The 17923-nt window shown below is 33.7% G+C and overlaps 1 protein-coding gene across 17 annotated transcripts in view; it reads left to right on the forward strand.

Annotated features, from left to right (window-relative positions):
* LOC107451625 (telomerase protein component 1) overlaps window positions 1–17923 on the forward strand; it is a 275001-nt gene that overhangs the window by 15665 nt on the left and 241413 nt on the right. For all 17 annotated transcript variants that reach the window (XM_021147098.3, XM_043040343.2, XM_021147105.3 and 14 more), the window contains 2 exons: window positions 4136–4197; window positions 9936–9998. In XM_021147098.3, coding sequence (XP_021002757.2) covers window positions 4136–4197; window positions 9936–9998 — 125 coding nt within the window. The remainder of the gene's footprint in view (window positions 1–4135; window positions 4198–9935; window positions 9999–17923) is intronic.

A 17923-nucleotide genomic window follows, 5' to 3' on the forward strand; every position in this document is an offset into this window, starting at 1 on the left:
ACTTCTAGAAACATGAACAAATTAATACTAATGAAAATTCAATCAATATCAATATTTAAATATGAATTTTTTCCCCAAATTCTTTCATAACAGAAACCAAGTAGTAAAAATGTAGAATATATATGCTATATGAAGTTTAAATAAATACAATAACATTTATAATAAAAATGAAATTAAGAAAATATTCATTCAGGAAGAACAAGAACTTTAATACATACAATTTTTTATTCATAACATATTTTTTTCTCATTATTCAGTATTAACTGGTAATATGCATATTTTTAATATAGCCCTTTTAAAAGTTCAATATGCGTATTTTTAATATAGCCCTTTTAAAAGTTCCATGGGCTGTTTGCACATTTGCTATTTCAGCACAATTATTACTAATATGAACTACATTTAAATTCTTTCTAATATCCATTTACGCTTAAAAAATAATTTTCTCACAGAATCACCATCATACCAGGTTTAATAATGTCCCATATTACTTTGGTACAACCTTGACAAAGAGGATCAGATACAACACCCATTATGTACAGGTGTCTCCTGAGGATGCAGTGTCCAGTGAGGAGACCAATGTTCCTCAAACTGTTCCTGTTTAGCTTAAGAAGCTCTTTATGACGCACACTTTGACAGTTATGATTCAGCTCTTTAGCCTGTCTCTTACAATCCGAGTTGCACCATTGCTCCTGGGTAATTTTGCCATAGAGCTTGAAAATAGATGCCATGAACGATGTGAGTGAGATTCCCAAAGTTGGTTCAGGTCCCCAGAAAATCACACTGGAGATGGCTTGTGTTGCTTCTTCAGCCAGCTCATTTCGAAAAATATCCTATATGTCCAGATACCCAATGTAGGTATATTTTGTTACGAGTAGAAAGGTCACAAAGAACTCAGAAGCATTCCCACACTAGTGAAGAAGTGAATTTACACTTTGATAAGAGAGCAGCCTGACTGTCAGAACAGATTTGGATAGGTATATTTAGATAATCCCTGTTTAAGCATATCCTGCAGCTCAAGATAATAGCTTTGACCTCAGCCTGAAAAGCAGTGGCTTAACTACCTAGAGGAAAGTAGAGTATGGTACCATCATTGGAGCAGTAAATTCCTGCCCCTGCTTTAAGACCAAGCCTTGATACATCAGTGTCCCATACCAGACACTTGCCTTCAAGCCATCGAGAAGATTTAGTCCATTCATGTCTAGTAGGAAAATGGATCTTGAAGGGCTTATGAAAAGCCTTTCAAGACTATGCAAGACTTACTAGGCATGATAAAAGAAAAAATATCTGACACCTGCAAAACAAGATGACCCCTTGACAAATGCTTGGAATATTCCTTCCATAAGCCGAGGTACATAAGATGTTTAATACCTGTCTGAGCTTCAGCTTCAATTCAATGGGAGAAGCCCAAGTAAGCTCTCAAGAGCAGCTGCAGGAGTGGTCCTGAGACAGCCTGACAAGGCTACACAGACCTTTCTTTGCAGTCTGTTAAGACTTGACCTGATGGAGCTGATCCTAATCCTAGACCACCAGACAATAGCGCCATGTTTGTCAATGGGGTTAATAATCATTGAGTACATCCTGTAAACTGAGCTATCTTGGGGCATAACCCCCAGGTTCTACCAATAGCATTTCTGCAAGACCAGGATATCATCTTGGCCCTGTGGATACAGTATTCTAGATGAGAACCCCAGTTATGTTTGGAGTCTTTAAAATCACCAAGAAATTTGACTTTCACAGTTAGTTCTAACCTATAATCTAGGTAATACACATCACCTAGATTAAGAAGCCTTTTCCTGGTGAAGGCCACAAGACTTATCTTGGAATTTTTAACAGATAAGCCAGATTCAAAGCATTATCTAGCTACTTCTGGAAGTGCACTATTCATGATTTCAAATACTGTTTTACCATAATTGCCTCTGACAACAATATCACCATCATCAGCATACCCAACACAGGGAAGGCCAAGATTGGCTAGCCAAACTAGCAGAGTCCATAACCATACACCTTAATGATGGGTGACGAAGCCCCTCCTTGAGGGCAGCCTAAAGTAGCATGAACTCTCATGCTTGTGCCCAGTAAAGAGGAACAAACATACCTGGAGGACAACTGATTAGCTATCCACCTGGTGATATCCAGATTGATACCTCTGGTTTTAAGTGCATTGATGATAGTCTCAACAGGGACTTTGTCAAAAACATCTTCAATATCAAAAAAATACCGCCAGAGCAATCTCTTCATCTGAGAGTGCTTTCTCAAGCATGAAGGAGAACTCATATAAAGCAGAGTCTATTGATAGCAGAGAGCCAGGTTGATAAGCATAGCATACTGTGAGGAGAACAGTGGCTTATCAACGAGTACAGAGTCTCTAAAATATCTGCCAATAAGTTTTTCTATGGCTTTCAACAGTTATGAAGTGAGGCAAGACAGACAAGAGGTGAGGCTGATTGGTCTAAATGATTTAGCCTCAAAGTAATTTTCCTTACTTGGTTTTGGGAAGAAAATTACCCTGGTATTCCTCCAAGAATGAGGTTTATACCCAAAGGCTATACAGGTTCAAAAGATCCTACATAGAATAGAGTATAGTATGTCAATCTCCTTAGTAAGCATTACAAGTATGATATCATCCATACCTGGTGACTTATAGGGCTTAAATATTTAATAGAGCATATTACTTTTCGTAGGAGATCACCATCTTGGGGGCCTCCCAGTCATTTTCACTGTAAGTAGCTGTAGGACTTTTGAAAACATAGTCATTCTCTACAGGATGAAATCCAGGGAAGTGAGCTTCAAATAATTCACCAAGAGCCTCTTCGTCTGACTCACTATATTTTCCGTTTGTAAGATTGATAGCTGTCGGAGCAGCACAACAGATTTTTGTACTCAACACGACAGATTTTTGTACTCAGAAACATAATTGAACAAAGTCTGGAAATGAATTCTTCCTTATACTTAACTTTTATTGATTTCAGTAAGGCATTTGACTTCCTGCTAGGTGTTTTCTGAATTTCATTTTAGCCATAAGGTTTTCTTGTTAATCCTGATTTAGGGTTTTGGTTCAATAGACCTCTGGTCGATGTGACCTGCTTTTTGGAGCTGCCCAACCTCTGAGTCTAAGACATTTGACTCTCTCAATAAGGGTATGCTGTGGATGATCTTAAGGAATTATCCCTGAAAAAATTTTAAACATCATAAAGAGTATTTTTGACAGCAGTAAAGCCAGTGCAGAAGTTGATGGCACACTGACTAGATCATTTAATGTTCAAAAAGGAGTAAGACAAGGCTGTGTCCTTGTGGAATTCCTATTTATAATTGTCATCAATTGAATCATGAGGCAAACAATTCAAAATCACATACAATGAAAATTTGACACCACTTTAGAAGACCTGGATTTTGCCGATGATATTGTTCTTATATCTAATTTTAATGATCTGAGTATGAAAACACTAAGAGGGACCACCTCCCCATATTGGGCCCTCCTCCCAAGAGCAACATTCTCCCTGGGTTTCCTACCAAGTTGGGTCAGCACACGGGGGGTCGGGCGTTGCATCTGAAGGCCTCTTAGCTCCATCACTTCTCTTAGCGTCTTCCACTTTTTCTTCAGTTTCTTTCTCTGTCTCTTAGATAGTCCCGCGGTGCCAGGCATACTGTCCCCTGATTGTCTCTGGCCGAAACTCCAACGGAAGCAGGACTTGTGCCTTTGGACCTCTCCTTGCCAGCATTACTAGCAATAAGCTGCAAAGCAGCAATATTAGCACTGGGCTCACCCAAAGGCATACCATGTGCTACTGGAGACTGTAGTTTACTTTTCGAACAAGAAACTCTGCCTGATTCCTGAACGCACCCCTTGTTAACTGGTGCAACAGATAATGCTGTATCATAAGGTTTAACTTGAAGCATCAATTTAAACTGCCTGCCATTTAGTTAGTCAATGAAGAGTATCCAGGGGGTGCCGGCATTAACCCCTCAAATGTTTTGTAAGAAATATAATTTTTGCTAGATTTATTGTTCCTATTGTTCCATAATGAAAACTTATATTTTGCTTGTTGAAGTGATTTTTTTTAATTAGTCAATATGGTATTTAAAGTTTTGCTTATCTCTTGCTTTTATAAAATTTCACATTTTTTTTAAATTTCAGAATTGTTTTAGAAGCTAATCAGAATGTTTTGACAACTACTAGGAATATATTTTTAGAAGAAGGTTAGTTTTTCTTTTGTTTTTAATGTTGCATATTATTGAATTCAATTTCAGATAGTTTTTTTTCCTTACGTCTAGATATTTCCTTAATATGCGCTACTGCTATAAAATTTTAAAAGTATACTTATTTCTAATATTGAAAATATTTTTTCCACATTAAATAATCTTATTTATCATTTGAAAAAGAGTATTGTTTGGTGAACAAGAATCAAAATAATGAGTTAACTGTGTTGATTCTGTTCACTATATAAATTTAATTTCCTAATAATAAACAAGTTCTATAATTATGTTTAAAAGTCTCGATATTTGCAATTTGTTGTGAAGATTTTAATTTTTCTAGGTTTTATTATTTTTGTCATATTTTGAAAACTGTTGTTTGCTATTTTTGACTGGAAATACACTGGTGTAAGAAATTAAGAGAATTTGCAGACTTGGTCGATTATCTCTAGAACTACTGGATCGATTGTAATTAAATTTGATATGTACATACATTGATGCAATCCAAAACAAATAACCATTCAACAATTGTAATACACAATTGTGATCGTGCGTAATACTCATTGGAGTCCAAATGCATGAAACAGCGGTTGCAGAATAAACAAAAAAATGGGTTAATAGGGGGTATGGTCTCCTCTTACAGGTATACAGGCTTTGCAGCATGATTTCATACTTGAAATAAGGCAGTTTATCATTTCATGTAGCAATTGGTCCCACTCGTTCCGCAAGACTGTTTTCATTCCCTGGATGGTTCTCGGAGGGGGTAACAAGTTGCAATTGCCCTCCCCAGAGCATCCCAGATATGCTCTATAGGGTTGAGGCCTGGAGATCTTTCTGGCCAATCCATCAAGCGACTATCCTCCCTTTCTAGAAATTCGTTGACCAGGTGAGCTCTATGTGGCCGTGCATTATCGTCCATTAAAATGAACTCGGCCAACTACACCCCTGAAAAAGCAAACATAGGGCTCCAAGACCTCATCGCTATACCTCACACCAGTCACATATCCTCATTCAAAGACATGGAGAGGTGTGCGGCTATCCAACATGAGACTTGCCCAGAGACTTATCCAACATGAGACTTTTAAATCTGCTCCGCCATAATGGTCGATGTCGCGGACATTGAAGGGTAGGTAGTGGGTCCCTGGCTCTCTCCATATGAATGTACAGTGAGAATCTGTGTTTAGGCTGAACCGGGACTGATCAGTGAAGAGAACCGTCGCCCATTGATCCATACTCCAATCTCTATGCACTATGCTGAGTGGACTCTCCTGTTTGTAGAAGTGAGCGTGACGCTAACAGGAAGTATTCTTGCAAACAACCCTTTCTGATGAAGTCGTTTGAAAACAGTCGCCCTTGATACACGGGCTCCTGTGGCTGCATACAAGTCACAAGAGAGTTGAGAAACTGCAGCCCTTCTGTTACGCTTTGCTGTAATGGACACATGGCAATCTTCTCTGCTGTAGTGTTTCTTGGTCGATCTTGCTCAGGCTTCCTTTCCTTGAATCCGTTATCCTGAAACTGTTTCAATAAGTTACACACGATGCTGGGCTTTAAATTGAACTCTCTACAAGTCTGGACCTGAGATTGACCTGTTTCTAGCCTTCCCACAATTTGCCACCTCAATCCATCATGTAAACGTAGGTGGTTACTCATTTTTACTGTTACAATATAAATTTAACCTATTGCTGCAAAATAATACCAAAAAGTTCGCCAAGGTGTGCTAGCGAATGAAATGCGGCTTAATTTACGCTCACTTATATAGCCTGTTTCTTTACTGGTTACGCCTACACACATGTGTACGATTATGTCTGTACTAAGATGTGCAAGATTTGCATTTTTATCTAGAAGCAGTAGTTTAGCATTCAGTTCAGTTCTTTTCATGAAATTCGATAAAATATGCAAATTCTCTTAATTTATTTCACCAGTGTAAACTAGCTCATTCTAAGTGAAATTGACCCAAATAAAAATAAGTCTCAGTGTGGTCATGTCGCAGATTTTCATGACAATTTTTGTAGAAAAACAACTAAAATAATTTTTTCAAAATATTGAACTAAAACTAATGTTAGGCCATTTTGAAATTTGACTCAATTTAAGGAAATTGTGTAACTCTAGATGGTGGCTCTTTTGTTGAAAGTATCCATATCTTTCTTATTTATAAGCTAATTTTCTTAATTTTGGTATCATTATAAAAGAAAGGTCGACACAACACTATGCAATTACACTATCAAAATGTAATAATTTTTTTAAAAAATTTATTAGTTTTTTTATCTTCAAATTTTAAGAATTTCTTAATAAGAAGTAACTTGCACCACCTAATTTTTTCCTCATTATGTTAAATACTATGTTATGTTACTGTTAAGCATATGAAAATCAAGTGAATGTTTTTTGTCTAAATAAATAAAAAATGATTTTCAACAAAAATTCTTCAAGATTTTTTTTTAGCACAAAAACAATATTTCGTAGCCTTAAGAGTTTTTTCTTTATAATATTGACTATATTTTTCCATATAAAAATAAAATGGGGATTTTCTGTTTTTGTCATTAAAAAAACAAAAAATGGTTTTTTGCCAAAATACATAAAGATTTCCTTATAATAACAAGACAGTTTATTGACCTCAATTTTTTTTCTTCTGTTGTTTAATGTCATCTTTTTCAATTTGAAAAATATCAAAAGGGTTTTTTTTTTTTTTGGTCAGTGAAAATATGAAAACTGTTTCTTAGTCTTAATTTCTTGTTGCTTAATTTCTTATAGCACAAAAACTTTCTTGACTTCAATTGTTTTTCTTTTCTTTTTTTTGCAACTTGAAATGTTGTATTTTTCACTCTAAAAAATTAGGAAGTATTTTTTGTCTTAAAAAGGATAAAAAGTGTTTTTTTTATTAGCCAAAATTAAAAATTTTTATAGCACGAAAACAAAGTTTCTTGTTGTCATTTTTACATATATAATATTAAATGTTATACTTTTCAGCAAGAAAGAAGTTAAAAAAGTTTTTGGTTTTGGTCCTTAAAATAATAAAAAGTGATTTTTAGTCCAAATACTTAAAAAAAAATGTAGGTGAAATAACGAAGTTCTCCAATCTCAATAAAAAAAACACCTTCTTAGTTTTTTTTTCTATATTGAAAAATATAGCATTTTACATTATGAGAAAAAAAAATTTAAGGTCAAGAAACTTTGTCTTTGTGCTATTGAAAAATCTTTGACTATTTTAGCTAAAAATCACTTTTTTTTAATATCCAAAAACAAAAAAAACCCAGTTGTTATATATATATATATATATATATATAAAAATCTTTAAAAGGCTCAGAAAGGCTTTATATACATATCTTATCAGAAAACGACTTTTTTATGAAAAAAAAAATACCCTCTTGATTTTTTTTTGTTAAAAAGTATATTTAACATTTTGAGAAAAAAGAAACTGAGGTTGTGAAAGTTGTTACTTCCCAATATTAAATTCTTGAAATTTGCAGAAAATTTCTTTGAAAAGTTACATGATTAAAAAATTATCCTTATATTTTCAACATTTCAGTAGCTTAGTGTTGATTTTTTTTTCTAATGAAAGAAAAATTAAAATAATTGGCTCATAAATAAAAGAAAAGATATAGACATTTTTAAAATATTTACCACCATCTGTAGTTATGTCATTTTCTTAATTTAAGTCAAATTTCAAAATGACCCTCTAACTATAGTTTTGATTCAAAAATTCTAAAAAAAATTAGCCATTTTTCATCAAAAACTTTTCATGAAAATCTGCGATATTACGTCAAGAGCCATTGGTGGATTTCACTTTGAATAAGCACACGAAAGTTGCATATTGTTAATATATATACTTATGAGGAATTAAATTTTTGTGTTTAACTACATTAATACCTCTTGTTAGCATTTCTAATAATGATATTTTCTATGTAATGTATGAAAATACAATTAGTAGAACAGGAGTCTTCTTTTTTTAAGGGGCTTCTTTTGTTTTTTAAGTCTATCTTTGTCTACTGGCCATGCTTTCATACAGCTGACTCAGATTTTTCAAATATTTTAAGCACCGAATCAAAGTAATAGTATAATTTAGACAGTTTGGTCTAGTATTGCATCACACTACACCAAACATCTAATTTAAATTTTTATTCTTTATGCTATGAGAGAAATTAATAGGAAAGGATTAGATATGGTGAAATGTGCAGTTTTTCTCACTCTGGAAATAAATAAGATTCAGGATAATAAAAAAAATTTTTTTATCCTTTTTTTTGATAAAAATTTTTTTTTTATCCAAAAAAAAGTTTTTTTTTCATGGTTTAACCCAGTTTTTTTTTTTTTTTGATTTATTTAAAATTTTATAGTATTATAAGTATTTCAAAGAAATTGTTTTAACTAATGATTAATATTTTAATAAAAATTACAGAGATATTCACTTTTGTTCCTAATTAAGTGAACATGATAAAAAATACTATAATAACTAAAGATTTCTAGTATTTATTGCTACTTCACTTACCACGCAAATAACCATTTAATATCAAAAAATTTTTTAGTATTGCATGTATGTAAAAGTTATTTAACCTCTGTAATTGTTAGTATATAAGGAAATGTGATTCAGAACTATTTATATTAATGTTCTTATTTTAAAGTATACAAATTATTGTATTAATATTAATTAATTGTTCTGAAATATACTTTTGTTTTTCATTTATTGAATCAAAACATATTTTAATATGAATGAGAGTGAGATATTCAAGGCAATAAATTTTTTTTTAATTCAAAATATTTAAAATTCTTAGATAAATGAAAACAAATGAAAAAGAAAAATGTGCATAAATAAAACATATTAAATAGTAAAGGTATGTTACAGTACAAACTGTTTGAAAAATGAAGAATAAATTACTTTTTTATTGTTTATTTTAACATGATGGATCTCTAAATTTAACAATATTCTTATTGACTTATTGTAACATTCAATAATTAAGAAAATATACTTTAAAAATATTTTTAGTTCATTTAATATTTTTTTCTTTAACAGTTTTTTATATAATATAAAAAATGTAATTTGACAATAATAAACATAAACGTGCTGTATTTATACAATACAAATTTGTTTACACTGGCAGAAAATAATTCTAAAATTAAACTGAAAAAAATAAAATGTAGAAAACACTTCATTCCTATTTATACTTTTGATTGCAGCAAACATAATGAATTTAAGAAGCATTTAAAAGTAAACTTTGAGAAACTTGAACTCTGTTAATAATTGCATTGTTTTGCTAATTTTAGAAACTACAGAACATGGGATGTCTATTAAATTTTAAGCATTTGAGAGAGGTTGATGTAATTCTAAATTTGCTCACATTATTTACCATCAAGGATGGCAAGTTTCTACCACTTCCAGAAAACTTCCCCGTAAGAAATAAGTTTTGGGAACCGAACTCTTTTTTTGTTAGAAAAGAAATATGACATATTTAAAAAATTTATAATTGCAATCCAGTTTAAGTATTAGTATTAATTTTCAAGCTATTTTTTTGTATCTCTTTTAAACAAGTTAAAACTAAAATGTAGAAAAAAATCAGGGAAATTTTTTGTATGAAATTTTTAAAAAATTAAAATAACTAGCTTTTCAATATTTTATGTTATACAATATTGCAATACTTAATTAAATATATAAAAAAACAATTAAAATAACATAATCAAGTTTTATTAATACCACTGAGTTAATAAATCATATACTAAACATATATATTACTAAAAACTTTCTTTATACATAGGTGGACCTGTGAAAAAAAAGAAATGCAAGAAGAAGCTTGGTGGCAGTCCTAAATGTAAACAGGGTGCGTAGCATTTTTAAAAAGTGCTTAAAAATGCTTATTTTTGATTTACGTTTTTCAAAAGCCCTTAAAAGTGCTTTTTTATTTGGTGTTTGTAATAAGTGCTTAATTTTTTTATCTTTTAAGAAGAGAATTTTTCTTTGCCATATCGATTGTCGTTCTAAATTACAAAAAATTCATGTTTTTTATAATTTTCTCTGCAATATTTATCAGAAATTAGTTATTTTATCATGATTATGTAAAGTTTTTGAAAATGTTTTTGAGTTTTAGTGATTTTATGTTTATAAATTAAGAACTTAAACCATAGAAAAAAAATTTTGTTACTGCACAGATCCTAGTTATGATTTTTGTTTTTTGAAAGTGATTAAAAATATTTTTTGAATGCTTAAAAAGTGCTTATTCTTTGATGAAAAATCTGGCTACGCAACCTGGTAAAATTATCCATAAGCCTGTCTTTCTCATTACAAAGTAGATAAAAAGTTTTATCTACAATTATGGTTTAAGTTAAAGCTATAGGGGAGAGGGGAGCTAGCATGGATATTTTTACAAATTTGTCAGAAAAGCAAATTTAATATAGTTTTTAACTAATGAAATATTTTTTAATATATTTAGGAATTATCAAGTTGTTTAATATGCCATAAGAATTTTTTTAAACAGGTGATTTATCCATACTTGCCCTACTACACAGGGCTAGAGTGGGCAATCTTGTTAACTTATTAAGTAGTCATTTAGTCCTTTATTACAATTAAGAAAGGTATATCTAAAGCTAAAATGAAATTAATATTAATCTAAGGTAAATATTGGCATACTTTAATTAAAATACTAATTCATAATAGAGAATTTTGCTATTATACGAAAAGTATTTTAAACACAAATCAATACATCTGAAAGCAATTTTTCATTTTGATTAAAGTGTGTATGAAAATGCAGTTCTTGTAGTTCTACTAGTTTCTGCTTTAATTTAATGATGAAATGGTTTAAATGAACAACACACAAAGTGCATGACTTAGCAATATTTCCCTCCCTGGAGCAATGTAAACAACTCACTGAACAGAAAATGGTTTCATTTGCTGATGTTTTGTTTCAATTTAATGTGTGACAAAAAATAAAACATTAAATATTGATAAATTATTCAACATAAAATATTAATATTAAGGACTTTATTTTCTTTAATTCATCTATATTATATTCTTTTAAAAAACTTTCAACTTTCTTAAATTTTTTTAAAAGTGGTTTAATAAAGTTTTGTGCTAAATTTTTTACTTGAGATTGTAAGCACTATTTTGTAACGTTATATAGTTCTACAAAATCATGCTAATTTAAAAGATAAATAACATCAAAAGTATTACATTTGTAACCAATTAATATTTCTTCAATTGTTGAATGGTGCCCAATGTCAATGCCCACCATCATGTGCGAACACTAGCACCTCGATGACATGTGTTTGTTTATGCTTAATGCTGGTTAGTTGAAACTAAACAGAGCAAGTTAATATTAAAATTGGTTAAAAAGAAACAGTAATATCATATATTATGTGAAAATTCTGAAAATGTTAATGTTAATAAATGAAAATATGTTAATAAAAAAGTAAAGGGAAAATTTGAAAGTTACTTTTGCACCTTAACCTTCTTTTCAAACTAGTACCTTCTGTTACAAAGTATTTTATTAAACCTTTAAGTTTTCTTTAAAATTAAACCTTCTTTTTACAAGGTATTTACTGTGTGATTATGCAACTTCTGATGGAAGTATTCATCAATGTTACGAATCAACGATCTCTCAAATCTCACAGGGGAAATTTGACCAATAAATGAAAATTATTCAAGATGTCTACTCTAGCCTCATGCCAATCTCTCCTCTATTTGTATTTTTTTTTAACTTGCATCAAACTTTACTTTTAAATAAGGTTTGTTATTACAGCATTTTAACTCAGAATAGCATTTAAGTTTTTTTATTCAGCACTAGATAAAGTGTTTTACCTGTTATAATTTGTATTGAAATTCCACTTATTTTTTTTACTTACCTTTGACTTTATTATTAAGTAAAGACTCTATTATTGACTTTATTAGTAATTCACAATTTGAAATTTCTAGCATTTATACCAATAATATTTGGAATTTGAGACTTATATTACAGTATATCATGAATATCCAAACTTTTTACTCAAATGCATTTAATTGAATTAGCTAAAATTATATCATTAAAGGTTCTTTTATAATTTCAAAATGGTCATTTATTTTTATAGCTTTAAAAACAATATTATCATTACTTAAAATAAAAATGTTGTTCTACTCTTAATTTTAATTTATGGCTTTTATCAATTAGTTTAGATGAAGAACCTGAATTATTTCATAAATTTGATAGAAATATTATATCACTAATAGTTAAAATATTTTCATCACTAATATATCATTAATAGTTAAAATACTTTTAGATTTTTTTGTTGAACATTTAACATTATTTGTGGAATATTTACCTAAGTGAATTAATCTGTTTAATTTTTTTAAATAATATTTATCTTTCATCATATGAGAAGTAGTGCCAGAATCAAGAATCCATATTTTTTTAATCAATTTTAATAGAATATTCTGACTGTTCTTAGTCAGCTGTAGGTGTTTTTATAGTTTCTATACTAATTTAATAAGTTATTAAAAGTTGAAGAAAATTAGATTTGCAGGGCATATTTATCTTTTAGACAAAACTAGCCCAACTTTTCTGACTTGAGCTGATTGGTAAGCTAGAAGACAACCAAAACTTGCAATGGCTTAGCTTCATTAACACAGATTTTAAAGCAATTAAGATTTTGAACTGACAAGTTCAGGTGACAGAGAACAGCTAGAAGAAATGTTCTGTGGAAGACCCACCCCGAGCTTTTATACCAACGATAGTGATTTTCATTTTCACAATTGAAATAAAGTTTTTAGAGTATGTTTGAATTTGAAGATCACTACTAGTCTAATCAGCATTTGAGAACTTGTTTCTGTTTTTGAAGATTTTATTTTCTCCTTTCTTTAGAAATGTTAAATTTATTAATGAAATAGCTAGTTTTTTCTATATGATTTGTCTTCTTGGAAATGTAGAACACTTTATTCATGTTATTTTTATTTCGTGTTTAGATACAGAAGGCTTCATTTTTCTCTGTAGAGTCATTCTTTTTTCTTTTTTTTTTGTAATTCTAGATATCTTTTGTGTCTAATGTCATCATAAATGTTAAAATTCTTATCAGGGAATTTTCAAAATTTCTTCAAGTTGTTTTTTTTCTATGTGTTTTTTAAATTCCCCAATTTTTGCCCATTTTTTTCTTTTTGTTCCATGAACAGTGTAATAAACTAATTCTCTTAATGAAATTTCAAGTCCTAAGCAAGATTTTAAGCAATTTCAAGTCCTATGCTTTTGATTTTTGTGCTAGCATCAATTTTCTGATTTTTCACTTTTCTAGATGTATAAGTTTCGGTGATGGGAATGTAAGACTTTCAAATGAAACAATATGGCAATGAAACATCCTCTTTAATAGTAAAAGTTAACAAACCATCAAGAAACTTCACAAACTCCAATTAACAAGTTATTCGTTAAAAAAACATTAAAAGTTGTTATTAAAAGAACAATTAAAACTTAAACTTTTGATTGTAAATATCTCATACAGCAGGTGGGCGTCACCTGGTAGAAACGGGATATCAGGACGAAGTCTCAAACACTGTACAACAACCCCTTTTCACTCCCTGCCTTGGCCGCCGGTTGATGCTCCTCCACCGGGATTCATCCGCGCAGGAACTATTTCGGTTCGTCCTCCTACCTTCGGACTTCGATCCAATACTCGATCCTTCTACCTCGGTTTTCATGCTACCTCAGCTGTCGCAACCAACAGCCTCTACAGTAGCCCCCTCCCAGCGCTAGTGAGACTTTTCCAGCACATTGCTGATACTTTCCCTGAAACTTAACTCGACGGCCTGGTCGTGTCTTAACCTCTTTTGGCATGTCACTAGGGTCTGGGATAGTAGATTCCTCTGTAGATTCGCTCATAACTGTTGATTCGCTTTTAGGAAATATGTCCTGTTCACCTCGGGATACATATGCTGGTTTTAGATAATCCACATTTACCGTAATTTCCCGCCCATGAATAAGAATCCTAAAAACCTTCTCCCCTCGACTCAGCACTTGAAATAGACCCTCGTATGGTGGCTGCAGGCCTTTTTTCAGGACATCGGTCCTCAGGAATACATGACTGCACGATGAAAGGTCTTTACTTACAAAAACTGCTCTATGACCCTGATGTCTGGACTTTACTGGCAGCAACTCCTGCATGGTCTCTTTGAGCTTTCCAACAAGGTTTGCGGGATCCGCTGTACCAGTAGACGGACATAAAAATTCTCCAGGCAGTCGTATCGGAGCTCCAGAAACCATTTCCGCTGTCGTTGCTTGCAAGTCTTCCTTCCATGCAGCTCTAAAACCTAAAAGAATCGTAGGTAAAACTCTGGTCCACTGACTTGTATTGTAGGCTCTAATCGCTCCCTTCATCTGTCTGTGAAATCTTTCCACTTGACCATTTCCTGCGGGATGATAAGGGCTTGTTCGATGACGAGCCGAACCCAGGAACTTAGTCAGGGCATCGAACAGTGAGGCTTCGAACTGTGTTCCCTGGTCTGTTGTGATGCATAGAGGTATTCCAAATCTAGCAATTCATCCAGCATAGAAAATCTCAGCAACCGATTTGGCTATTATATCTACGAGCGGGTAAACTTCTGGCCACTTGGGAAAACAGTTGACGCAAGTTAGACAATAGCGAAAACCTTCTGATGGCGGCAAGGGACCTACGATGTCGATGTGCACGTGCTGGAACCTGGAATTTGGTGGAACAAATGTACCAAGCTTGCTCTGCGTGTGACGTGTCACCTTAGAACGTTGGCAAGCTAAGCATTGCTGAGCCCATGTCCTAACATCTTTCTTTATACCAGGCCAAACATATCGCTCTTCCACCAACCTTATAGTAGCCTTAATACCTGGATGTGAAATAGAATGCAGTTTGGAAAAGACGTTTTTTCTGTCCACTTTCGGTACGAATGGTCGAATCCGTTTGGTAGATACATCACAAAACAGTTCCACACCAGGATCACTTATTACGAATGGTTGAAGTACTAAAGATGAGTTACCGGTTTGAGCTAAAATTTCGGCTAGTTCCTGGTCACCTTTTTGGTTGTCAGCCATTTCTTGAAAATTGACGTGGGAAGGTGTTTCTATGGTAGCAATGTTTACTCGGGACAGCTCATCTGCAACCACATTATCTATTCCCTTCACGTGCTGAATATCCGTAGTGAATTGGCCAATAAAATCCAAATGACGCCATTGTCTTGGCGAACACTTATCTTCCTTTTGTTTAAAGGCATATATAAGCGGCTTGTGGTCAGTGTAGATAGTAAACGGCCGACCCTCTACCATATGACGAAAGTATTTGACTGCCATGTACACAGCCAAGAGCTCTCTGTCGTAAGCACTATACTTTTTTTGAGATGGTGCAAGCTTCTTTGAATAAAAACCAAGCGGTTGCCACTCTTTCTCGATCCACTGATGCAAAGCAGCACCCATCGCAGTATCTGAAGCGCCTACCACCATCGCCAACTGTGCATTCATGACAGGATGGTACAGCGTTGTTGAATTTGCCAATTCTTTCTCGCTCTTCACAAAGGCAGCAACTGCTTCCTCCGACCACTCGATCGCGCTTTTATCATTTTTCTTAGCACCTTTTAAATATTCCTTCAAAATTGCTTGAGTGTGGGCAGCTCTCGGTATGAATCTTCTATAAAAATTCAAGACTGCAAGAAATCGACGCAGCTCTCTAATTGTAACTGGTTGAGGAAAATCAGCAATTGCAGAAACTTTATCAGGAAGTGGAGTAATACCCTTTTCCGTTACACAGTGCCCTAGGAATTCTACTGAAGACTGTCCCAGGACACATTTGCTTATGTTGAGTGTTACCCCATATTGAGCAAAACGTTGAAAAACTCTTTTTAAATGCATTAAATGTTCTTCTTCGTTCTTCAAAGCTACTAATACGTCATCAAAATAAGGTACACAAAATTCAAACTCATCTAAGACTTGATGAATGAAGCGTTGGAAAGTTGCGGCAGCATTTGATAATCCAAACGGCATATACAAAAACTCGAACAATCCAAACGGGGTTGTTACCGCAGTCTTTGGCACGTCTTTGCTACGCACCGGGATCTGATAATACGCTTTTTCCAGGTCCAAGGTAGAAAATATCCTTTTACCTTCCAAAACCTGAAAACAGTCTTGCATGTGGGGAACAGGGTACCTATCTGGCACGGTCACACCATTGAGACGACGAAAATCACCACATGGTCGCCAGTCTTTTTTAGCACCATGTGCAACGGACTTGCCCAACAGCTTTTGGAAGGCTGACAAACCCCTGATGCTACCAGAAATTCAAACTCTTGTTTTGCAGCCTTCAACTTATCTGGCGATAAACGTCGAGGTTTCGAAAAAACAGGAGGTCCTTTTGTGTGCATCCAATGTTCTACTCCATGCTTAACTTTTCTTGGCGTGACACCTGACCTAATCAGAGCAGGAAATTCTGAGAACAAATTGTGGAATTTAGAGTTCTCTAAAATTACCTTTACCATTGAAGCATTCCCAGCATACCGGGTACCTCTTGTTTGCAACTTGGTCAAAGGATCAATTACTGCAGCATTTTTGACGTCTACTAATTACCCAAAATTGCGTAAGAAGTCAGCTCCGATAATTGAATGAGGCACGGCAGCGATGATAAAAGGCCAGCTGAACTCTCCTCTGAGTCCGAGGTCTAATTTCAACAGGCGTTGGCCAAACTTTGGAATCGTCGAACCATTTGCGGTGAACAATTTCATCTGAGAAGACTGGTCGCTAGATGCATAGGCAGCACGAGGTATCACAGATATGTCAGCTCCCGTATCGATGAGATAACGTGAGGATGTAGACTTGTCCGTCAGATAAAGTCGCTGAATCATCACTTCGCCGTCACCCTTTTGACTGGATGACGGCCTCAGCAGTTTTCCGGTAAGAATGAACATGGAGGTCTGCATTTTGTCGCTCGTTGTTTGAATATTTTATGATACCAGCAATACTGTGAACTTGCAGACTGTCGACTTCGGCTAGTAGAGCGTTTCTGACTAGTACTTCTTGACCGGTCACTTGTACGGGCTTCCAACCGTGAGACACGAGCAGTGATCTCTGTCAATAAAGACCGTAAATCCGTCTGATCCGCTGAACCAGCAACCACGCTGACTGACTGTGCGTTAGTTGTTGTAGCCATGATACCATCCGCCATCTCTGCCAGCTTGTCCAGGTTATCGTTGGAAATCGCCAAAATCTGCTGAACATTAGTAGGCAACCTCTGCAAAAATAAAGATTTAAGAAGTTCGTCGTTAATTCTCATGCCGGCTTTATTCCGCATTTCCAGAAGCAGTCTTGAAGGACGGCGGTCGCCAAGTTGCATCCCCGAAATTAAATCCCTTAAGCGTTGAGCTTCAGATTTAGCATACTGAGCGCACAATCTTTTTTTAAGTGCGGTGAAATGCTTATCCACAGGTGGACAGGTAACAATATCACTGATAATCGCCAGTTCCTCCGGTTGTAGAGCAGAAATTACATGGTGAAATTTCGTTGACTCTGTAGTTACTCCAGCAAGAGTGAACTGACTTTCAATTTGTCTGAACCACAATTCTGGATTAGCTCTCCAAAAAGGTGGTGGCTTTACAGTGACACGAGCAATTTGTTGATCAGCAGTTTCCGTAGATTCGGGCATTTTTGGCATTAATCCAAAATTTATAAGTCTAACAATAGAAGTAATTTGTACTCACGGCTTGCCAAAAATTTTAAAACTTGAAACATACCAGCATTTCTCCGTGATCCTTCAACTAGGAGAATTTCTCAAATACAGT

Source organism: Parasteatoda tepidariorum, chromosome X1 (genome assembly GCF_043381705.1).
Source record: "Parasteatoda tepidariorum isolate YZ-2023 chromosome X1, CAS_Ptep_4.0, whole genome shotgun sequence".
In the NCBI taxonomy this organism is placed as follows: domain Eukaryota; kingdom Metazoa; phylum Arthropoda; class Arachnida; order Araneae; family Theridiidae; genus Parasteatoda; species Parasteatoda tepidariorum.